We start from the raw sequence: 25,211 nt of genomic DNA, 5'->3' as shown, positions 1-25,211 counted from the left end.
GGCCAGTCCCATCCTCCCTCCTTTTCTTCATTCTCATGTTGATTTTCACAGTTAGATGCAGCCATGAAGCCAGTAAATGACTTCTAGCTACAAAGGCTGGTAGGCTGGCCTCATGGATATCAGTGGCAAAACTCACACTGATTTCAGAAGAACCAGAACTTCATCTGTAGTGTAAAAAGCAGATCACAGATCATTGTACTGCTTTTGCAAGAGTACCAGATGAGCTCTGTCATTTTACCACTGCTTGAGACAAAACTATTTTGGAGCTACTTAACTACTCCATTCAGTTCACAGGATGGCTGTGAGTCAGCTGAGATCATTTGCTCCCTAATTTGCTCTAATGATATGAGCATTTGGGCCTCATTTTCAAAGTAGGCCATATATAGACAGGAAAAGTAGGCCAAGGATGCTGGTGAACAGTTCAGTCCTTACTGAAGACTCAACAACTGAAATGCAGTTTCAAAACAACCTTTATTCAGCTTGAAGACTTAGTACAATTTTTAAAGCAACTTAGAAACAAGACATAGCTCCATCAACTCTATAGCTTGAACGAAATTTCAAGGAGGCATGCTGTCACACTGTTGCCTTGAAAAGGCAATTTCCAACCCACTTTACCCTCCACCTCCTCAAAGACCATTTAAAAACAAAGTAATCTTAATGTTTTAAAGACATTTAACAGAACAGAGCTTTATTTTTAAAAACAAGAATAATAAAAAAAAAAAAGTAGCAGCATCTTGGGCAGCTAATGCTATCTCATTAGGACAAGTACAATGCAATGTTACCAACCCCCACAGCCCACTGCAGCCTTCAACTGCAGTAAATCCAACATGATTCTGTATCAAATGTTGCATTTTGGAACCTTGTCCCATGGGAGGCATTGTGGTTTGAGCTGCCCATTTCTAAAGTGACCCTGAAGAGAAACAGTATCAGGATTCACTTTCCCAACTTAATACCATGCATAGCAAAAGCACTGTGTGAAAATCGGCAGAAGTTTTGCCCATTAGAAGCATCAGAATGTTTTCCCAAGCATTATTATTTCATTGCCAATTACAAGACAAAGCCATTTCTTCACTACAGAACAGTTGACACCAAATAGAAAATTTAAGATTTGGTTTTACAGATTGCTTGACAAGATTTCTCAGATAACTGAACCATACAGACAAGCTTCTTCTTTTTCTTTTTTTTTTTTTTTTTTCTTTTTTTAAGAAAATATCCAACAACACAGAAACTCAGTTTTCTAAATGCATTTGGAAACATGCTGCACTCACAAAGGTCTAGTGTGCATGTGCGTGTGTCTTTAAACAAAGTCGATTTTATCACTTACTGAATTCAGCAAAATGATCACGTTTGGTGAAAATGCACCTATATTGGTATCTATTCATACATAAAACACAGCAAGTGTGCACACATATGCACAGATACATATCCCCAAACCTGCCAATTCAAATTTAAACTTAGGGAAATCAGAAACTCCTAATTTTGCTTATGGGTTTTGGTTCTCTGTGTTATGTCTCATACGTTTCAAAGGCCTTGTGAAAGTGATGCTGCAGTGCAGCGTAACTCAGGGATTTAAAATAAAACAAAAGTACTCCAAACCAAAAATACATAACAAATAAATCCCACCCTTGAATTATATTGGATGGGAAAAAATATGTGTCATTAGAAATACAGAAAACCAATGTGTTTCTTCAGTTATACCCACATGGGATTTTTCTGTATATATTAGTCTGAGATCAAATCAAAACTGGAGTGAACAATATGGTACATTAAGGACAAACAAGTCTGCAGTGAACAGGGCCTTTGACAGGACTTAGCACTGTGTATTAAGCAGTGAGGGAAATGCAGATGCCATGCAATATGTAAGTACCAAAGAAAACCCACTCAAACCAATCTGAGGGCGTAAGTGATCCTTGCAAATTGCACAGACCCTGTGTAGGCAGGATATCCCCATAAGAGTCTTAAGCACTCATCCCCACAACATAGTGCTTATTTCTCATAGTTGCTTGTGCAAGAAAAGCAAGTGCCAAATTTGTACACACACTATTTTTTTCTCTGCTACAACCACAGATGAAGAGCACAACAGGAACAAGTTATATTCCATACTGGGCTGGGCATGCTAAGGATAAGGCCCACTGACATAGCAGAGGATTTCTTACTATGAGGAAAATTAGATCCAAATGCCTTAACTACAATAAAATTTTTTGACAAATGCTACGTGAAACATCAATTCAGATTACATATATTTTGCTTATAGAGAAAAAAATACAATTTTACTCTTAAAATATTTAACATTCAAAAATTAACATATGTCAAAAGAGTATCTTGGATTGCTACAAGTGTTAAACTGTTGTATATTGAACTAATTTATAACTTCAAGCCCAGTAGTATAACTGGCCTGATAGAGTAATTGATGGTGCTTTTCATAGCAAAAGCCAGTTATTAGTAAATCAAATTTACATAATTCTACAGGCCTGAAAAGTGTGGAATGAGTAAATGAAGGGACGAAGACTAAAATTCTATTGAGAAAAAATATTCAGAATAATTTTGAAGTTGTGACTATCCTGAAACACTAATGTTGGTTGAATCTTATTTTCTTACCAGAATTTGTATCAGGAATCACATCTATAGGAAAGCAAAGACAACCTCCACCCCCCAAAAAAAAGAAAAAAAAAAAGCACAAAATCAAAATAAAATCAAAAGCTTTACAGCTTCAGAAATGAAGGAATAATGTAAAGAATAAAAAATAATACGAAAACTACCAGAGACTGGCAAATTTCCTCATATTACTTCCAATAGCTTAATAAGTACCTGATCCTTTGAACTAAACACATGTATCTCTAAACCAGAGCTATTATGAGACAACACCATGGGTCTTACTCTTTTAATTGTGTGTACAACTCTCTTTAATAGTAATGGGTCTTGCCTTTGCATCTTGGGGAATAAATTTGTATGTTCACCTAGTTAGACCATTTCCAAGATTTCTCTGAACTGCATTACTTTATCAGTTTGCAATGTGCGAATTTTCTCAGTGGTCAGGACAGTAAGCAACCATTGCAAACCACCCACAGTGAATTATCCCAGAATTCTTAGTAAGTCTGTGTTAGTGGAATTCATGTATTCATCTCCTTTAACTCAAACATGATTCTGTGAGTCTCTGGTGTCAGAAATTATAAAAATGTTCACTTTGATATGGTATCAGCCTACAAATTTATGGAAATAAATCCAAAATGTTAAATGTGATAACCTAATGATTTAAAAAACATTTTCCAGTCTTACTTAGCTCCATGTTGTATCCAAACATTATCAGTAAAGGTGGGAGTCTCTTTTTCACAATACCAATACAAAAAACCAAACCTAGGCAACAGGTTAGAGAAAGTTCCTTCATATGAAATGAAAATACCATTACATGCTGACAAAAATTCTGCCACAGTAGGTCAAGAAGTCTTTTATTTACTGTGAAAAATGGAATCATTCTAAGACCCAAATTATCTTCTCCAATAGCTAAATATCCCCTGTTTTTCTGCAATTGCTATCAGAGAAGGATACACAATTTTTCATCTTCCAAATACAAAGACAATCATGACAGAAGTTCAAAATGCTTTAAGAAGCAAACAGCGTGGTACCGTATTCTAAAGATTTCTCTGAAACAATATTGTTGGACTCAGTGATGTTTCATAATGTTCATATATTTTTTTATTGAATAAAGCAGCTTTGAAGCTTATCAGGCACTGCCCAACAAAATATTTAGTAAAAAAAAAAAAAAAAAAATACTAACTCTTAAAACTTTGAGCTAGTAGCTCAGTATTCTATATAAAGAAAATTGTAGAATATTTCATAGTTTTAATTCTGAAGCCAATTGTTGCTGGCTTTCTGTACATTAAAAAAAAAAAAAAAAAAAAAAAAACCAAACACAAAAAACCCCAAATCAAACAAACAAAAAAAAACTAACAAAAAACTAACCAACCAAACAAAAACCAAAATGAGTAACAAAAAATAATCATCAGGAAAAAGGAAAGAGAAGGAAAAAGAAGACAGGGAAGCAAGAAAGAAAATCAAGCTTAACCTGTAGATATGCTTGAGAAAAGACTACAGCCTAAAGAAAATTCAGTATTGCATAGCATGATCTAAGAATTTAGCTTTCAGCAAACAGAAAAGGGAAAAGAGATGCAGTTTGGTATTGATAGTTTCCATCCATGATAGTTAGTCATCCAATACTATGTACATAATTATATATTGTATGCCATTGAAAGTCCCGTTTTCTTCAGTTTTATGTTCTTAAAACTGGATTTCAAACGTCTAAACAAAACACTTCCTGGTACTTTGCTATTACAATTACTCGGAACAACATACTGTAACTGAAGTCCTTTTAAAGTGTCCCCTACAAATGAAAGTGCCATTCTGCTACATATCATTCACCAGAAACCAAAAAATCCACAATGCTGTGTGTCTGGATCCACTGAGTGCAGCAACATCAAATCCAAGCCAGGCTGTGACCATGAAAATTCCACTAATCAAATGACAAAGACCTCTTATACCTTGTGTCTGGAGAATCCAATGTTCTAGCTGGTAAAGCTTCAGAAGTGGTCGTAAACAAGCACCAAGCTTAAAGGCCTCTATGTCCCTGCAGGGAGATCAGGTTTGGATTTCTCTCTCTTGTGTTTTCCTTTTCTTAATTAAAAAAAAGCACTTCAGATTAGAAACATACATTCACAGCTTAGTACTGTGATTTCTCCCACTGCAGTTGTGAAAGAAAGCTCTAGTCTCATCTGAAGATAGACAGCTTTGATACTGCAGCTCAAATTCTTGAGTAAGGCTGAAAGGAGCCTTTTCTCTCCAGAGGCCTCAATGTTGTCACATCTTTTCTACAGAAAAAACCCAAACAACCCAGAGTATTAACATCTTCATCGCCTCTGCTGTGCATATACTGGGTAGGCTAGTGTGACATTGAGAGAGTCATTGTGCTGCACAAGTGATGTGTGTTGATAATGTAGCACCAGTTCTTTGAGTGAGCTGTACAAGTTATACGGCTCGGCAAATCCGTATCCAGTAGGTGTTTTGTTTATCACACAGTGCTTTACTTCTCCATCCACCCTAAAGAGGAAAAAAAAAACCAAAACAAATGGTTTTCGGTTTGTCAGTAAAGTTAAACTAGAAAGTAAGGTACTGGCAATAAATTTTAAGATGCTAGTCACTACATAGAATTCCTGTATTCGTGGTAGGATAATGGTAAAAGCCTAGGTTTAACCCAAATTCCCAGATGTTGTGTTAGCTTAGAGAGGGAGGAGACAGGCAGGACTTAGAGCTACACAGAAAGGAATGCATCCATGCTTTGGTTTCCCTTCTTTTGCATGAGGCTTATCTGTGGGAGTTGCACAGGTTTGAGCTGTGAAAGAAATGGAGCAGCAATAAGGATGGCCTCAGGACTTGCTAGTGTGCAGCTAAGTCCAAAGGTCTAGTGGGATCCAAGCATATGCAAATTGTCTATGTGTCCCTGTAGGTGCCTCAAATGCTGGCTACATCATTCACAAATTAGGGTACGTACACAACAGAGCAGGCATAGCAGCCTTGTTTGCTGCTCTCTCGAACAAGGAATGTTCCATCTCGTTTTCCCCGCAGCAGATTTTCAGCTTGGCTTCTATTGATATTTCCCACATTCCATGTTCTCTCATCATGATGGGGCAAGTCCTCATCATCTTCTACCATAGAGTATTGGCTGTTGAAATAGGACAAAATGTGTCTGTGAAACACGCAGCAGAGCAAAATCCATGAATTAAGTAGTCCCCATTTCATATTACTTTAAAAAATTAAAAAAAATGTCAGTGGTTACTAGAATGCATTCCTGGTAAGAGTAGGGATGTAAACCATGTAAACCACTGCTCAAACCACAGCATAAAAATAAAATATAAATTCTGGCTCTTGCTTCTTTTAAAAACACTCATGTAAATCTGAGGAAGTATATAAAAGGATGCTGTGTTACATTTCAGAATATGCTGCAAGTTTGTCAGTACTTCTGCTCTGGCTAACTGTTTTGGTAAATAGCAAGCCCAACAAAATCAATCTCCTCTGAGTCAGCTTTATATCCAAAGATCAGAACATTCGGTCAGCAGTGAAAAATCAGGCAATGTACCAAGCTGCTGCTTGGGAAAGCTATGAGCAGTTGCACAGGTAGACAGATTAATTATTTATACAGGAGATGGCTTTGTGGAAAGGGTGGAAGAGTGGAGTGGTCTCTCTCAACTTATTACTAGATTATGGTAAGAGCATATAATATAGGGCCTTCTCTACCAAAACAGCCACCAACTATAAAGCTGATGCAGAGTTATAAAGAACCCTCTGAGCTAAAGCCCACCATGAAATAAGATGTCTCTGGTTCAGCTGTGTGGACAACCACCTTGATAATTCTGCAGTCCCAGAGCTCCCCACTCCCCTTGCAGCCTGCACTGGTGTGCCCTGCTTCTCCTGCTCAGCTTGCAATCATTCTGTGCTTGGCTAATAATATTATTATAGGGTTTTAATCAGTTTTCTTTGGTCTAAGAAAACATGACTTCTCACTCATCTTCAGTTCCGTCTTTCTGAAGATTCTCAAACTAGTCTACACAAACTCTCACACAAGAATGAATTTTTGTTTCAGATGACAAGAAGGTCCCTAGAGAGACCTATACTCTCTCTAGGTCTCTTATCCCATTGTATACTCTTTTGTCGTGCATGACATTCAAATGCATTCAGCAGTGGCTCTATTTGCAAGCAGAGCATAGAGAAAGAGGTTCTTGTTTTACCTGCTGCTCAAAGTAAAATATTGATATTTCACTGCATTACAACTTTAGGAAAAAAGTCGTATTTTGAAAGTTTCATTTTCCAGCAGAAACCTGAGGACTTACCAGACCCACTGGCAAGGACAGTCACAGAGTGAGAGAAAAGAAAGGTTTCCTTTAAACAGTTACACTTACTGTTTTAATGCTACACTAAAATCATGGCCTAGCATTGTTCTTTGTCTACTGTTTAAAGGGATGGGAGTAGCACTGGAAACAGGTGCCTAAATATACTCCATCATATTATCTTTGAGCCGTGGTAAGACTGAGTAAACAATATGGCTTTAAAACATGTATGTCATTTTTATCCCCTGCTTCTACCAGTACAGCCAAAGCAGAGAGGCACAATTTCCAGGATAACAGTAGGAGACTCAATGAACCAGGACAAAATAAAACAGATGTGGACAAGGCCAGAATGTAATCCATTAAAGAGTCATTGTCAGTCTGCTGCTTTTGCTATGTGTTCAGCCAGGCACCGTGAAAGGCATGCACAAGAACTATATAGGCAGAAAATGTTGATATGAATACTACTCAGACAACTTTGGCTTTCTAATTTTTCTCCTTGTTCATTCTTCACTGTTATTATACTTCTGATATTATTTTGTGGACTGCTTTTGTTTAAATTTGGTCTACATTCACACCACCCAGATGCTTTTTGCTTTTTTCTCAGGAATAAAGTGAAACATACTCATTAGCTAAGCTCCTGTCAGAACCTACAGTAAACTGAATTGCTTGAAATATCAGAATACTATCCTGCCATTTCCCAGAAAAATTAATTAGATCACAAAACCAGAGAAGGACCACTCTTCAGCTTATACAGTTTTATCACGTCCAATAGCAACGTGATACACTAATGTGGGTACCTCTATACTAGATAGTACCACGGTACCAATGCCTGAAGACTGAAAAAAGCCTTCAAGCTGACCCATGCCTCAGAGACCTTCTGAACTATTTATCCATCCATATGGCATCTCTATAAGATACTAACACCTTATGACCTTTATTTTTCTGGTAAGAATAAAGGTACAGGATACACTGCACTGCTTTGCTATAGTAACTTGATTATGTGCTTCCCTGAATAATGAAGAGTATGGTGCGAGACAGAATCCTTTCTAATACTTGCATTATATAGGCCTGCCATGTTTTAACAGTATGCACTGTTACAGGAGACCTAGGCTTAAGATTTCCTCTTTGTGGTTCAGGAATTAAATACGCTTAATCTCACTTTAACATAAGACGATTTGGAATACCAGAAGTACTTAAATCTTTTAATACTCACTCTTCTGTATTTTCATTTCCAAGCCATTCATTCAACTTCTTTTGACGAACACCTTTTTGAGTCAGCCACCTGGACAGTAATAGCAAATAAAATTATTTTTTTGTCACAGAAGTTGGATACCAATTAAAAAACCACTCAAAAAACCTCTGTTAATTCATAATGATACTCACATCAAGTACTGATCTCTTGTCTTCCTCAGCTGTATGAGGTCTGGCTTAATGCTGTTCATACGCTTGTCTATCTCTCTATACTCAGCTGCTTGCTTCTTCAAATCCTCTTCTAATCTACGTCTGCTGTCCACGATTTCACTGATTCGAGACTTCAGTTTTTCATAGTTGTGCATGATTCTGAATGGAATAACATGATAGGTTACACTCTGGTATCTTATTCATAACTTTATAATCTGCTATTCAATGGTGCAGACACTTAAGAAAACAGATTATTTCTCTAGATGTAGCTACACATTTTGCATTTGAAGCTTCTTTTGCTTCAAATGGGGTAGATGTGAAACGAACAACTGATGAACAACTTCAAACTTGCCATCTTGCAGATCTATACTTGGCACATTTCTTTGTTCAAAATCATACAAGTTGAAATGCAAATACAAATACTGACCTTTGTATTTCTTTTTCATTTCCTTCCCGTTTAAATTTTTCAATGTATTCCTTACTGTATCTTTCTTGTGTCTGGCACTGCTCTTCAAATATTTTTATTGTTTCATTAAATGCTTCAATAGCTGTTCTTTTCATTTGAATTTCCTGAAAATAAAATATTTTTTATTACAGTTGTTATCAGACAGAGGGGATGATTTATTGGTTGCATCACAGAAACACTTCAGTATATTGTAAAAGAAGACTTCAATATCCCTTTACCAGAATGCATTTGCAAAGCCCTGTAACACAGAAAGAACAGACCTGTGCAAAAGGCTACCATGATGGGGTTTTCGAAGAAAGAAAAACTGCTAGACCAAGAGCTACCTACAGTATTTTTTCCCATATAATTATATTTAATTTGTGATGATTAGAGACTTATGGCAAGGCACTTTGCTGCCCTTTGCACCAACTAATGTCTTTAGAGGCACATCTGGGTTTCTGAAATAAACGAGTAAGGTACTTGCCTGGACAGGTCTCAAGATGCCATCTAGTCCATCCTCCTGCCCCTACATAGCTAGTCAATAGTCAAGTCTTTTAAATAATTTTAAAATGTTGAAATTCAAGTTGCCTGCACTTCTTCACATTTCTTCAATTATTTTTTAGGCATATTTCCTGCATATTTTAAGAATCAGTTTTGATTCTGGGTCTATAAAACCGCATTAATTCGCTAGAACTTCAAGACTTGGCTAATAATTGATTTAAATTGAAAGAAGGACAGAGGCAGCTTTTCTTTCCTTCATTGTATCTACACGTCATCTCTACTGTGTACCGATGAAACCATACCCTTCAAAAACCAGTAATAAAATGCAATGCTTCCCTGCAAATGTGCATTGAAAACTCAGAACTTGATGAGGTCAGTAGTCAGAAGTGCTCGTGTACCAGGACAGTGCTGTGCCTGTTTCGGATGCACGTGCTGGAGTTGGGCACAGCATGGGCTATGTTACAGGTGGTGAATTTTCAGACACCAATAAGCAATTCTACTTTTGAGCAAGCACATTAGGTATGTTTCCTCTTTTAGGCAATGGTAGTGGTGGAAGAAGGGAGGAGGATGAGGATGGAGGAAGATAGCAGCATGAATATACAACAACATTCTAAATCTACGGAAGTCTTCCACTCTCCCTTTGGTTTCAAATCCAGCTCACCTGTGATGTTCTTGTGTAGTCTTCATAGAGTCTGTCATACTCTCGGCTTTTTTCTTGGAATTGGGTATTATATTCATGTAATTTCTTTCCCACTGCTTCAATGCTATCCTCTTTTACAACTTGATCCTGGAATGGCAAGCAGATGGAAAGATATTCCATAAAGAAACAATTATACTGCATACATTTTCAGGATAGAACTGCTAAAAAATGCCTAGATAGTTACATGGAAATGTGACTTCTCTTTCATAAGCATGGAGTTATAACATACTACATGCATAATATGCAAATGAGAAATAAATGACAAAAAGCAACTTTGCATTGCAAGTGTTCAGCTTTATACTGAAAATTAGATATTTCATCATAATGCATAGAATATTTATTAACATAAGTTTATTTCTTGATAATGTATCTGCAGTATTTAAAGTTTTAATTATTTCTATGTAAACTGTGGAGTTGGTTTTAAACAAAAATATCAGGTTTTATACCCACTTCATTTTTTTCAAGTTCTAACAGAGCTGAAGTTCTTCACGGTAAATGACTCCCCAGTCTGCAGTAATTTCTATCTATTTAAGTGAACACAGAGAAAATAGATGAAATTACCTGCTGGTACTTAGATACTGGATACAACAATTTTACATCCAGTTTAGGATTGTACTGGGCTAGAGATTCATTCCGGTAGTGGTTTATTAGCTCAACCACAGAGTTGAAAGTTAATGGGTCAGAAAAGCCGTATTTTCCATCTCGATGAAAGATTTTGATTAACTTGTTATTTCCTCCTTTCCTGCAAATGAAGTTTGTTGAAAAGTTAGGCATAATTCAAGTACTACTTCTCAAAGAACACTGTATTTTAAATGCAGTATTGCATTTACTGTCAAGTATTACAGACCTACTGTAATTAATCTTACCTTAGCGTAAGTGTGTAGTCCCCATGCATTTTTGTTGAAGCATCTCGTACCAAAAAAGTACCATCAGCAGTGTCTCGGAGCTTCTCGTTTACTTCTTCTCTAAAATGAAAGCAAAAGTAACCAATCATTTCAGCTACTTCTCACTCATTTATCCTCTCACTGAGCTTTAAAATATTCTGGTTTTGAATTTGTGGGTTTTAGAAATCTTCTTGATCTCCATATTAGTAAATACAGTTACTTCATAGCTTATTTAACATGGCAGGAGAACAACTGCGATATAAAAATGGTATATTCTATGTCCTCTCACTGCCGGACAAAATTATATTCACGCAAAGGTCTTTCTGCTTGTTCATGCAAGCCTGCACAATTGGAGCAGCCAGTGCTGGTCTAGCATACCTACATATAGTACAGTTAAAAATGTTGCTAATATATGGCACTTGTTAGTCTGGCTTGTTAACTGCTGTTCCTACAGTTGAGGTTCTGAACGAAAGACGAGAAGAAAATACTTACTTTGTGCTGTCCTGTCATGCTAGCATTACATATACTGTATGTTAAAGTAATAGAACAATCATTTCACATACTACATTCTATGTGACTGCCAGTAACTTTTTAGTCATGTCTGGATTAAAATCAATCGTAATTCATTTGTTTTAGAAAATACCCTAAAATTGGCTCTTAGAACTGTAATTTTTCAATACTGAAGCATAATACATATACACAAAATAGCATAGCAAGAACACATGAAATAGATGTCTTGAGCTTATTTACCTTGAGATATCTCCCCAGTACCATTCAGCATCTTGTAATGCCATGTTGTTATTCATGCTGTTGTTAGTTACACTATTAGGTTTTGGTGGCTTAGGAGGCAATGCTGCAAAGGAAAGGGAAAAAAAAGAAGTTGATTATAACTCACTGAAAACCTGACTATATATTACTTGAAATTACACATTATTACATGAATGAGAGAAAAAAAAAAAAAAAAGGAAAAAAAGTCACAAAATAGTGTTTTCTGCTACTAACAATCTTTAAAAGACATTAGAGGAATTAAGATATTTTACTGAAAACAATACAAGTCCACAATAAAGATGTACTGTTTCAAAAGCAGTACGTTACTTTTGCAATAATATATTTTAAGCAAAATATAACACCATACCTTCTCCCCCTGTGAAGAAAGCATTTGAGGAAAAAAAATAAAATCTGAAGTTTGCTTCTACCTTCTTTCACTATGGTCAGGCGAATATAAATAATAAAGCATGTAAAACTGCTTCTTTTTTTCCTCTTACGTAATGACCTTAGAGGAATGTTGCTGATTCCTCACCTAGAACCTGAATAATAAAAGATGCAAACCCACAGCAATAATGCATATTTAAAGAAGAACTGGGGTTTTGTCATCCTCAGCATTCTGCATGATGATTTGCCAAAACCAACACTTCAAGAAACCCATCTGTGACCCAAATATCCCTTGTGTTAATCTTAGTATTCTACAGACTAAATTGTGTTCCAAATGCTAGGACTGATTAAAAACCACATCCCCCTCTTCTCAATGTCAAAGCTGCATACGTATACCAGTGAGTGCCAGAGAAGATACTGCAGCACTCCTGACTTAGTAGCAAGGGGAACTACATTGGAATCAGGATTAAAAATCAACCCAGCTCTTTTAGTTTTCCAGTAAGTACATCATTCCTTGCAGATATTCTTGTCCTGTACACTATGACCAGCTACCAAAGATGATGCTTTTAAAGTTACAATGTACATCAATATAGCATAGTATTTTATAAAAAAAATATCTAAAATCAGGTCTTTAATTAATATTGCTAGATTTTAAAGTTTTTGTTTTTTTTTCCTCAAACAAAACAATGATTTGCAATCACTGTTTCAGGAAATAACACTGTTACCACAGCATCTCCTTTTAATTACAGTGTGATTAATAGAACAGAGATAGCAAAAATAACAACAGAAATACAAAATTTTTAGGATACAACAGCAGAACTAGAACTACATCTGGCAGAATAAAATCAAAAGAGAAACAGGTAAATTCAGTAAAAATTACGTAAGCAGACAGGTATTTCTACAGGTTAAGATTCTAAGTACATGCACTAAACCAAAATTTAATTCTAATTTATGAAAAAAGAAAAAAAAAAGAAAAAACTATTTGTATTAATAACAAAGTAAAGAGATTCTACATATCCACTAAAAATTTTTCAGCAGCTACTGTAAAGACCAAAATGAATTAAGTCTTCCATAATAAGGCAGTTTTACCTGGTGGATCCATTTCTATGTAAAACATCAAGTCTGTGCCACAATTTATATCTGTCTTAGGATATTCTATATCCAGTTCTTCCATATTCCAGACAGTATTGTACATCTGTATAAGTTTCACTGTGTGAGCTCAGATTCAAGAAAAGAGTCGGGCTCCCTTTGTAATGGTGTCTTGGAATTCATTTTAAAACCTATAAGGGGCTGCACTGTAACCTATTACATCATAATCTTCAGCCAATCATGTCAAAATAATGTCACCAGACCACTCCTGTTTCCTCATTTTGTTCTACATAAATCTTAAGACAATTTCAGTTTCAGAAAGAATGCACATTTAGCAGAACTGCAATATAAACCTGGTATTAAAAAGAAGAGGAGCAACTGGGCTCTCTTCGCCCCTGTTCCCGTCTCATTTTCCTAACTTTACAGCATGGTACAGTCCAATCCTGGCAGGATGACAAAAGGCTGATATGCTGCAGCACGTAGCTCTTACACACAGGCGCACACAACACATGCACACTCACACACAGCTCCCTTTAGAAGTAGGTCGGTCACATCTCAGCTGCACTCTCCTGCTTGGATGCATGAAGTTTATCATTCAAAAAGCTTTAAAAGGCTTCTGGACTTCTTGTACATATTAAAGATGCAGAAGGGAAAAGAGCATGGCTCTGTGTGTATGTGTATTACACATTCAGTTTACATATACATACAGAGGCATATGTATCACCACATAATGAAACATGGATTATGTTTTTAAATCGTGCATGGATTATGTTTTTAAATCTATTATTTTAATGGACATTCAAGTCTGACATACTTGATATTATTATATAAAATGTGCTAAGTGCAGAGATCTCTTCCCCCTCGTATCATTTGTAATAAAATACAATTCCAATTGATCTAGACTAACCCCTTTTTTAATCTAAACCCCACACATTGTAATCTTAAATTCAGCAGACTTAAATAAATCATGGAAGAAAGTCAAAACTATGCCAGATCTTGAGAAGTGATTTTGCTGAGCACAAAAAGCCGGTCTGTCAGGATACAAGATTTAGTCTGCCTTTTCACACTGTTTCTTTACCCTGTTCTCATTGAGGTATTTCTCAAGTTAATTATTTTTAAAGGCAAGAGTCCCTTGTCCATGTCTCACTCCTCACTTGACTTTATGTCACCAGTGTCCTCCTACCATTTAGAAATATTCCTTCTTAACCCCCCTCCATCACAGACTATAACTCTCTCAGACCTCTTGGAAGAAACATGTACAGAATAGACTATTAATTCCACAGCAGCATGCTATGTAAAACAATGTGAATGCTTCATACTCACTATAATCTATGGGGGCAGAAAACCAGATACCAAAAATAACCACAACAAAGAGTAGCTGTAGCAACTATCTGTGCCTACATCATAAGAAAGCCTGGTGCAGCTGAAATATGCTCTATCTCACAAATACTCATTAAAAAAAGTTAACACAATTCATATCCTTCCCAAATATTTCACACATATCTACACTCCTCTGTGCCGCTCAGCAGCTTACCCCTTTTAGACAAGCATCAAGATACAAGAACATGTCTGGAGTACCAACAGCTACAAAAAAATGCATGATAGTTTGCTTTATACATTAACAACCTTAAATTCATCTGAAGTAGACTCCCCTCCCTGTTTAGGTAGACATGCTCTAAAGATTCCTTCCATTTCCAAAATGAAATAGGATACTTAAAATCACCCCAGACACAAGCCCAAACACTGAACTTGGAGGGTTAGCCCACCTGCTACCCAAACAGTTGAGTTACCAAGGTAATTATTTAAATCAAGTTATAAAGATTTCCTACAAAGACTACACTGCTGCATTTAGATCTCATGTGGGATCAGTAGAAAATTTTATTCCTTTGAATAAAGGCTTTCAGGAACAGTTACTCCTCCAGGGTTTCACTGGTGGCCAAATTTTGGACTGCCCACACTTGTATAATCAGATTAGTGCTCAGCTCAGACTAGCCTAGCTTCAGGCAAAAAAAGACAGGAGGCAGATAGGCAATTCCCCATTCTCTAGATAACCTAGAAAGGTACTGAGATACCTCACTTTCATTGACATATCTTAAGACCATGAAAGCTCTACCTGGTAATCAGTTATAGGACAGTACTTCCACGAGGTGATGAAGAAAACACACAAAGAAATTCAAAATCACTTACTTTGTAAATTATGCATCACAAACGCTCGCCCTTGTAATACAGCCTGAAAATATAATCCAATAACCTGAAAAATGATTTGGTTTCCTCTTACAAAAATCTTGCTTAAAAAATACCCCCAAAACCTCCTTTTACTAGGAAGCTTCGCTGAAGCAGTGAAGTGAAAAAAAATTCTGGAAAAAGGCTGCTCTGCCAATGTTCCATAAAAATCTCTAAAAGATCTGTAACATGCAGTGAGAAAATCCAAGCCTTCTCTCTCAACTGCTCAGAGCTCTGTGCTGTGCAGGAGGTATCCACTTACTCTGGTTCATCATTAAAAAGTGAACCTGACTTTAGTACTGTGGAAAGGAAAAAAAAAAAAAAAAGAAACCACCACCCTCAGTAGCTCGCACGTCTCTCGCTGATAAAGATCTCAGTTTCATGATTAACTTGGGCAGGTTCAAATATTTGCTGAGCTAGGGATTTCAGGTGGGGGAGGGGGGGCCAGATTCAAAGTAAAAGTTGTCATCAGCTAACAAGTGGCCAATGCATAGCTAACTTTCTCATTTTAGCTAAGTAAATGAGAAGACCATTGTAAGAGGCCTTAAAATAGTCTCTGTCACTGGCTGTTGAGTGCAGTCTTAAAGTTGATAAAATCGCCGTGAACAGCCAAATGCAGGAAGTGGCTTACTAACATTGTTGGAAAAAAAAGCAAAATTAAAATCTTTCTTGAAAAGAGCTGCATCTCTCAGAACAGCCCCATGCAAGCAGAATAGCCTGCTTGCAAGCACAGCATCACTTCTTACACACTCATGCTGGATCACAAATACAGGTGCTGCTTGAAGATCCCTGGTGTGATGCTGTGAGGCATTTTATCCATTCCCTATAAACTGAACATAGTAGAAAAAACACCTGCCCGTATCCTTGGTGTTTTGCAGTACATCAGAGTTGTCCATTTTTGGGCAGGCAGGCATGAAAAGGGACTGCATAGAGAGGGAGCAGCTTGGTAAATTTTTTTTCCTTGCCTTAGTGTTGGGTAGAGATCAGTCTGGCTGAAGAACAGAGCAGCAACTGAAGAGCCCACTTCCCCTTGCTTACAGAGGTTAACATCCCTGCCAGCTATACTTTTAAAAGGAAATAAATTCAAAGTGAAAAGAGAAGCACACCACAAGATTTAGTTCAGAGAAAGAAGAGAAGAGCATTAATATTTTCCTCCCTCCTGTTGGAAACTGTGAGAACTTCTAGTAGTTGCATCCCTTGAGATTTGCTTATGCTCCTTAAGGCAGTCAAATGCTATTGTAAAGTGTTCACCTACTGAATACTTCACCTACCAAAATCCTCCTATGCTACAAAATACCACTTATACCTAATAATGAAACTCCAAATATCTGCAGTACATTTTTGATGTTTTACAGTTGATTGTTTAGCTTCACCCATAACCCCCTACTTTTCTCATTTTAGCCATTGCCTGCTTGAACAATTGTCAGTTCTGTATACCATTTAATGCAGCACAATCATAAATGTATAGCCTACTTCAAATGGAGATAGTAACCTGTGTTTCTGCACTTATCCAACTTCTGAGACTAACCGCTATGCCTCCTGTTTACTGTTAAAATCACAGAAGGGGTTGACAACACTTCTTGGTTTATAGTGAGACAATACACAACAAGCATATTTTCAAAGAAGAGAAGACAACCCAAACTTGGTTCACTGAATTGTTTATAATTTTAAAAAGCACAGGTACCAACACAGAGATAAAAGATAAGGCTTTTTCCCAAGTAAATTTTATTTTATTTTATTCTTTTTGTATTCCACTGCCTTGTGCAAAAATTAGTTCCTAATCATTCTACAGAAAGGAATCAAGTGTCTTGTCAAAAAAACATACCAGCATGCACACAGTTGCATTGTCACACAATTGCTCTATCTTAATACTTATTAAATGTAAATTTAAATTTCAAAACCTTGAGTTGTGTCAACTGAATCTATTGATTTGTATTTGCAGAAATTCATCAGCCTACTATTTTTTCTGGAGTCATACTTTGCGTTCTTCTATCTCTAAAGCTTTTTTCCCCCCATCCCCCCCAAAAATGATGTATGAAGGTTTGACAGGCTTCCTGTGTGTTACATATACTTACATACAAAAACACACACATATATCAATCTGTACAAAATTCTAATAATGTCGTACATGTTGTTTCATTTTTACCAAATACATTCAACCGGGTATTGAGAAACATAAAGCATAGACTACTATCAAAACCAAGAATACAGCAGCATTCCTAAGTGTGGTGATTAATAAAGCATTTTCCTGTCGTCTGAAGCAGGTACAAAGCCTGAGTTTATTAGCTTAGAAGGGGAGCCCTCTGCCGGCTGATGGGCGGACGTGCAACATCCTTCCTCTGCAGCACAAGCTCTCCCCGAGACAGACTGCCTCCTGCAAGCCCCAAACCACGCTCAGCACTGCTCAGTCCAGCACAGCCCATGATGTGATGCAGGAAAGTCCTGACAAGGGACAGCGTTCCTACAATATTTTTTGTGTCCCTAAGACAAAACCAACAGGACTATGGGCTGACCCTGATCACCACAGCAGTCCAGTGGAGCTCTGTGTTGGATTCCAAGAGGAAGGAACAAGGCCGGCCTTCACACTCCCTGGTGCTGGCTGTCATGTTAGTATGCTTGCTAATATTTTGTGCAGTTAAAAGCAAAGTGTCTACTGCCCAGACTCTCAACTCATCCCCAGTATTTGAGCAGTTACATGTAATGCAGTCTCATTACCTTACTTTTAGCTATGACCCTGTTAGAGTTAACCCTACATCTTCATGCTTAAAACTGCAATATTTCACAGCTTGAAATATTATTTACAGTAGTATTTACAAGCCTGGGAAACAGGAATAAACTAGGATAGACAGTCTAGATGGAGCAGCTCAGCTTGAGTTAGTTCATAGGCCATTAGAGGCTTCAACTCATAGATATAGCACAGCAGCTCCTTCTGGGAGCTGTGGTAGTTCTCCCTCTGCTCCTCACCAGCCTTTCTGCCTGCAGAGCCATGTTCCTCCGCTTTCCCACCATGTCCCCTTTCCTCTTTGCCTTTCTGTGATATGAAACACACTAATCTCACACACTCAAAGCCACTCCACACATTTTAACACTCCCTGACTCTAAAAGGACCCCCATCTCCCTGAGTTCCCCCTGAAAAATCACTTCCAAGCTCTCCCATCACCCCATCTTCCTATCTATGACCTGCCTTCCCAGACGCCAGCTCCAAATTGACTGCATTGCATAGAGCACCCATCAGGCTCTATGGACAACTTGGACTGGCATCCAAGGCAGGCCTCCTCCAGACAGAAAAGCCAGGAGCCTTTATGATCCACAAAAATAAACTGAAAAAAAGATCCAGTCTTCTGTAGCTGCAAATATAGCCTATTTTTCAATATTTACCCCTTAAAGCACACAGGCCTTCACACCTCTGTAAGATGTATGAGATTCTGTGAGACATGAGCAGCACTGTTAGCTATTATCTGTTACAATTAAAATATTTTCTTTGAATGGTATCATTTTGAACAGCATATTTAGCGACATGAAGGTTTTTTTTTGAGTGTTAAATCAGCATTTTCTTTAAAAATAAAGCATGTGTGGCTGGCTGTTCATTAAATTGGGGTGTTAAAACGGGATGCTACATCACCTAGCTTGCCCACCAACCATCTTTCAGCTATCCTAATGATAAACTTGAAGAATGAGACAAGAATCAGAAAATAGATCTGGTTATCAATTATTCAAAACACCAACCATTTCTCCAATCCTACTTCTCCTGCAACATTATTTTGTCTTCACCTAGTACACACACAGGCACAGCAGGTACTTCAACTTTGGTACTTAAACTTTTGCTGAAGGCTAAGAACTATTTTAATTCACAAAAATAAATGCATCATTTGCTGTTGAACACTGACAGCTAGAAAAAAAATCAGCCTGGAGTTGTCCTGTAATGAAAAAAAATCAAGTAATGGCTCAGGAGTAACTCCAGTTTTTGCATTATCTGTGCAAAGCATCACTCTAGCTGTAAGATGTCCAATTAAAGATACTCAATTTAAGACACTAATCTTAAAATATATATAAGGTCCAACTGCATTCTTTCTATTGCTTTGAAGCAAGAAAGATAATTAGTGGGTGATGTGATAAGAAAAAACCCCACAGTTGTGCAAAGATTTCCTTTTATTAAGTTCAGTTATCTCCAACACGACACTAAATATATCTATGTACTGTGTAATATACCAATAAAACTTCATGCACAGCTCATTTTAGAGTGTTTTCATCCAGGCTTGAGAATAACAGAAGCAGAAGCTATCACTCCAGCCTGTGAAAAATAGAAGAAACCAGGCAAGATTGCCTTCCCTGTTACCACTTAGTTGTCATTCCATTATTTTCAACAAGATTCTTTCTACTTAAAACCTCTTAACTTCTGCACTTCTAAAATTCTATTACAGACTGTAATTCTCAGAACACTTATATGACAAGAAAGTTATCTCTTCTAGGAATCTTCCTTTTATTACAGTGTCTCTAAACAATTTTTATGGAAACTCAAGCCACTACAAACAATAATCTTGAGGATGATAATTTTGAAAGATACATCTTAGAGTCTTCTATGAGGACTATAAAAACAAGAGCACTTCAAATGATCGGTCACTGAGTAATTTTGGTGTGAAAACCAGACTTGTGTTCTAATCCTGTGACCTTACATAACATTCTATTAGGACCCAACTTTTGAAAATCATTCAAGTGTTTTACAGAACTAAGAGCAGTGGATAGCTAACCACAGAACTACAAAGCTTGAAAATTTGTATCTGAGGGTTTTTTTTCAGCTTAGTAGATGTGCAAATGTTCTACTAAGAGTCAAACCCCTTAAATCTGATGGATAGAGCCACATTCTTCAAGTGTCCTAATGATACTCTCAAGAATCCTCTTTAGTAGTTCTAACATCAACATCTTTCACTTTTATACTTCCCTCACATGAAGCAACTCAGGAAGATATGCAACCAAGTGATCTCTTAAGTGCAACTTAAGAAACTCATCACTTTGAAACTCAAGAAACTCTCACTGCTGACTCTACCTTAGTAACCTCCCAAGCATTGCCTCTAGCCATATAACTGTATGCACTCTAAGGCAGTTGTAAACATGTAATTTAAAAAATGCTACCTGCAAGCTCCTTAGAAGAGTAGAGGATTCAATAATGTATTTTGCCTTTTCAGTCTTGAAGCAGGTGACAAAGACAAGAATTCTTTCACAATTAGCAGTTACTTGCTGATTCTTAGTAAAACAGGACAATTAGTCATACAAGTTTGGCCTTTCCTGGTTGTTATGAAGCATGAAGAAGAAAAATACACAGTGGTTCTGGAAATGCCTACTTAGTTGACAAAAACTGAATAAACCAAATAGATATAAGTAGCTGAAAACAGATGGATACAAAATATTAGGGAAAGGTTCCTAAATATTACAGCTGGCGATGTTGAAAATGCCTTCCATTTCACAGCAGTAGGAAAAAAATCTTAGCCATTTTAAATTCGTCTTCAGTAGCTGAGGAAGGGGATTATAAAATGCATCTACCTATAAATAGGAGAAATCAGGCATTTTACTACTGCTGTGCTCTCGCTCTTCAAATCTTAAGCATCTCTACAAATCCTACTGCCATGAACTTTACCTTGTACTTTGAATAGAGGCGGGAAAGCTACAGCCTGCCCAATTTTCTGTTCCCCATCACCCTATCCCTTTTTTGGATATTCTCTGTTAATAAGCTGTAAAAGGATTTACTTTAAACTAACCTATGAAGTCTTGAGTTAACAATTTCCTTTGTAAAGAGTCAGCAACTCTGCCTTCCTCCTATCAAATATCTGATTGAAACCTGGGGATTTTTATTAAAAAAGAAAAATGATGAGCATTTACTGTCCTTAGGCTGAATTTCATATTTAAGAAAACAATGGTCTATAACTTTTTAAATTAAAAATAGTTTTTACCTGGTACAGGCTGTCTCTCATTCCATTCACTTGTGATTAAAACCTCTAGGATTTTTATGTGATATTCAGTATTATCAGAGCTGAAAAAGATGGTTTAAGCAGTAAGAACTACAGAAAAATGACAATGTTTGTTAAAATTATAAGAAAAAAGGAAATTGGAAAAATTTACAGAAGTGCCCTCCACATTAGAAGGTCAGGAAATTAATTCATTGAACTTACCCTTATGTAAAACTAACCCATATGTACAGTACAAAATAGAATAGAGATGACCCACGTACCTTGCTATCTGAAATTTGAAAAGCAGAGGGCTGAAAATCTCAGCCAGAGACCTTGCATTTAAAAGATTTTTGCTGGAGGCTTGACAAACTCTGAGGAAATGTTTGAGCAAATACTGGAGTGTGAGCCAATACTGGGGAGGTAAATTTGGAGATCTGATGAGTTTCTTCAGCAACTGAGCATACTCTTCTGAGCTCTGCACTTCTGCAAGCAAACAGATAAAAGGCTCTTAATATCAGCACAGGAACATCCAACAAGTAAAATGAAACTACATATGACTGCTTTAGAAGCATCAGTTTTAGAGGAAAAAAAAAATAAAATTCTGTCCTTCATTAGTGCAGTAAGACTTCTTTCTTCTTTCGAAAAAAGTGAAATGGCTGAGGCAAGAGTAAAGAACAAGCATTTAAAAGTCAAATGGAAACAGATATGCATTTTGGTAAAAACCACAATGTGTTCACAGTGTACTGGTAGAAGTCTGCCTTGTGTTAAGTGTCACACATGATTGGGTAATTCTGAGATGCACTAGATAAGTCTCACAGGTGCTGTTGTGACTTTGAAGGTTACCAGTAACAATATCCTGTCCTGAGATACATAACAGACTATCTATTCAACATGCTGAAAGCCTGTAACCTGTACTTGCTTGAAATGACCACTGTAGATGATGAATCTTACATGTATGTATTTCTCACATTATAAGCTGCAACTTCCAATGTACTGCAGAATGCCACGACCTCTAATACATTTACTTTGTCAGCACTGATAAAAAGTTAAAAATTAGCTTTCTGCATACAAAGTCCTTGATTTTTCACCCCAGTTTTTCTATAGTCATTTTACTTACCAAAATGAAGAGAACTGTGTTATCCCATATATTTTCCATTATGTTTACCTAAATAGGTAACTAAATAATGCATGTCTACATCTGAATTGAAACAGCTTTTATTAAAAGTGGTGAAGGTACATATGTTTTCTGAAATGCTGCTAGGTTGTGCAGATCTTTCTTGTTCTGTGGCTGACAGCTAGACCACTGGCTATTCAGAATCCTAATAACAGCTTTTTTGCCTGACATTTGAAATGATGTGATAATCATACCTTGAGCTACAGAAATCATGTCACTGTAAACAGCTGCTGGAATGATGGGATTTGGCAGATCCAGGAGATATCTCTTGAGAGCATCTGATAAAGTGTGCACATCAAATGCCTCTAAATCCAGTGAAGAAGCATCTACAGGGAAAGAGCAACATACTTTTTAGATGTTAGGAACTGGAAAAAATACACAAAATGATATTATACCAATCCAAACCTGCTAACTTCTACCTGGTTTATGGGGAACAAACTACAACAAAGAGTGCAAGACACCAAGAAACATTTCTGAGATGAAGAGCACACGGTGCTCAACAGCATGGCCAAGCCTTTGACATCTGATGAACCAAATGGTTTCCACAGCTATGTGTGGCCTTCTGTCACATACAGCACAGGGCTGAACTCAGAATAACAGTAGTGACTTTGCTGCATGTTGGCAATGCTATAGAACATCAGAACATTTTTAAGGGCTCTCTGTTTTACCTGTAAATACTTTGTGTATGAAGTAAGTATTAATCAAGGGTTTGGGCAAATGCAGCTTCTCTACTGACAGCTACCTCTATTACAATTGGAAGTCTGATTAACAACTTGGGGCTCCAAGTCTGTATATATTTATGTGAGCAAGTCAAAACAAATATACACGTGAAGAACTTGGTGCTTGGTGTTTTACGCAGCTGTTAGCATTTATCTTGTAAAACCTGATACCCTTCCAGGATGGTTATGACTTGGGCTAAGACTTGGGACTGTCACATAAAGAGCTACTTGTTAGTGCTGGAGCAAGGAATATCAGCAGCACAAATAAAAATAGGAAAATACATAAATGCTTACTTAGTGCAAGCAAGATTAGGGTTCATCTTAAACTCTTGTGCAGTGAACTCCTACTAAATGTTTGCAGAAAGATACATTTGGTACAAGAATTTAGAGGTATTAATGCTGACCAACTTTTTTAGGCTAGCCAAGTCCCTTGTAAAGTAACTGCTGAATCTATTTGGCCAGTTTGATCCAAATTTGACAGAGAGGTACAGGAATCAGGTATGTGGTGTGTCTACTCACACTGTAAAAAACGGGCAGCCAAGAGGGGGTAGTGAGAAACTCAGTGCTACTCCACTTCATTTCTGGTTTCCTCAAAGGAAAGCTTGCAGTAGGAGCTCAATTTTATCAGACACCAAGGAATTTGCATGAGAAAAAAAAAATAATTATAGCCCACATGATAAAAAACTTGCAGTGCGGGCATGAATTATACAAAAGCAATTATGTGTCAAAATCATAGAATCATAGAATAGTTTGGGTTGGAAAGGACCTTAAGATCATCTAGTTCCAACCCCCCTGCCATGGGCAGGGACACTTCACCCTGTACTATGTCATCCAAGGCTCTGTCCAAGCTGGCCTTGAACACTGCCAGGGATGGAGCATTTACCAATTCTTTGGGCAACCCATTCCATTGCCTCACCACCCTCACAGTAAAGAACTTCTTCCTTATATCTGACCTGAACTTCCCCTGTTTAAGTTTAAACCCATTACCCCTTGTCCTATAGTCCCTAATGAGGAGTCCTCTCCAGCACCCTTGTAAGCCCCCTTCAGATACTGGAAGGCTGCTGTGAGGTCTCCATGCAGCCTTCTCATCTCCAGGCTGAACAGCCCCAACTTTCTCAGCCTATCTTCATACAGGAGGTGCTCCAGCCCCTGATCATCCTGGTGGCCCTCCTCTGGATTTGCTCCAACAGCTCCATGTCCTAATGTTGAGGACACCAGAACTGCACACAATACTTCAAGTGTGGTCTCACAAGAGCAGAGTAGAGGGGCAGGATCACCTCTCTTGACCTACTGGTCACATTCCTTTTGATGTAGCCCAGGATACGGTTGGATTTCTGAGCTGCAAGTGCACACTGAAGCTGGCTCATGTTAAGTTTCTCACGTTAAGACCAACACCCCCAAGTCCTTCTCTGCAGGGCTGCTCTCAATCACTTCTCTGCTCAATCCGTAGCTTTGCCTGGGATTGCCACTGCCTAGATAGTACTGCATTGAAGCTAACGGGCAGTTATCCAGTTAATATGGAGAACATTTTATCCACAAGCAGAACAGCACGCTAATGCAGTTCACAACTTTGAGACCAAAGCCAACTTTGCACTCTGAATTAGTGCTCTGCTAATTCAAAGACAATAGGCAGAGGAGATGAGATCTGTCTTTATCCATATATCTGGACACCCACACACTGCACCAGCTCTGTCCTGGAAGATTCCTATGATATCTTAAAATGAACCCGCAAAGATATACTGTTATTAAAGAGTGAAGTCCTGTTTCATTTTGTCAAACGTAATTACATTCTAAATAAAAACACATGTAAACATGTTCTTGATCTCAGGAGATAGATGAACCTTCCATAAAGGTACACCTCAGTTTAGAGATTTAAGAAGGGATTCAGATAAATTAAGAGATACATCCATACCGGTGCCATAGAAAATCTGGATTTAATTGGATTGAAAAATTGCAATACTAAAAATACAGCTTAGGTTGCTAGCATCTCATACACATCTCCTCTCCCTGCTTGCACTCATATACTTACTTCACTCCCACCACCATCATGAGAGGATGTTCTTTTGATTTGAAGGAACAGACAACTCCTATTATCAGCCATCGTTC

At 37.4% G+C, this 25,211-nt stretch overlaps 1 protein-coding gene across 5 annotated transcripts in view; it reads right to left on the bottom strand.

Annotated features, from left to right (window-relative positions):
• Positions 1-310: 310 nt before the first annotated feature.
• PIK3R1 (phosphoinositide-3-kinase regulatory subunit 1) overlaps positions 311-25,211 on the bottom strand; it is a 59,930-nt gene continuing 35,029 nt past the window's right edge. For 2 of the 5 annotated variants that reach the window (XM_080636516.1, XM_080636517.1), the window contains 12 exons: positions 22,581-22,712; positions 21,494-21,695; positions 21,216-21,295; positions 11,557-11,659; positions 10,789-10,887; positions 10,484-10,664; positions 9,884-10,009; positions 8,704-8,846; positions 8,259-8,435; positions 8,089-8,157; positions 5,543-5,713; positions 311-5,091 (listed from right to left, as the gene is read on the bottom strand). In XM_080636516.1, the coding sequence (XP_080492642.1) occupies positions 4,902-5,091; positions 5,543-5,713; positions 8,089-8,157; positions 8,259-8,435; positions 8,704-8,846; positions 9,884-10,009; positions 10,484-10,664; positions 10,789-10,887; positions 11,557-11,659; positions 21,216-21,295; positions 21,494-21,695; positions 22,581-22,712 (1,673 nt within the window). In that variant the 3' untranslated portion in view covers positions 311-4,901. Of the gene's footprint in view, positions 5,092-5,542; positions 5,714-8,088; positions 8,158-8,258; positions 8,436-8,703; positions 8,847-9,883; positions 10,010-10,483; positions 10,665-10,788; positions 10,888-11,556; positions 11,660-11,941; positions 12,451-13,047; positions 13,218-15,234; positions 15,697-21,215; positions 21,296-21,493; positions 21,696-22,580; positions 22,713-25,211 lie in introns of those variants that run through there. The other 3 variants (XM_080636519.1, XM_080636518.1, XM_080636520.1) reach the window with 3 other exon arrangements.

Source organism: Psittacula echo (genome assembly GCF_963264785.1).
Source record: "Psittacula echo genome assembly, chromosome: Z".
NCBI lineage: Eukaryota > Metazoa > Chordata > Aves > Psittaciformes > Psittacidae > Psittacula > Psittacula echo.
This window is presented reverse-complemented; position numbering and strand designations above follow the sequence as displayed.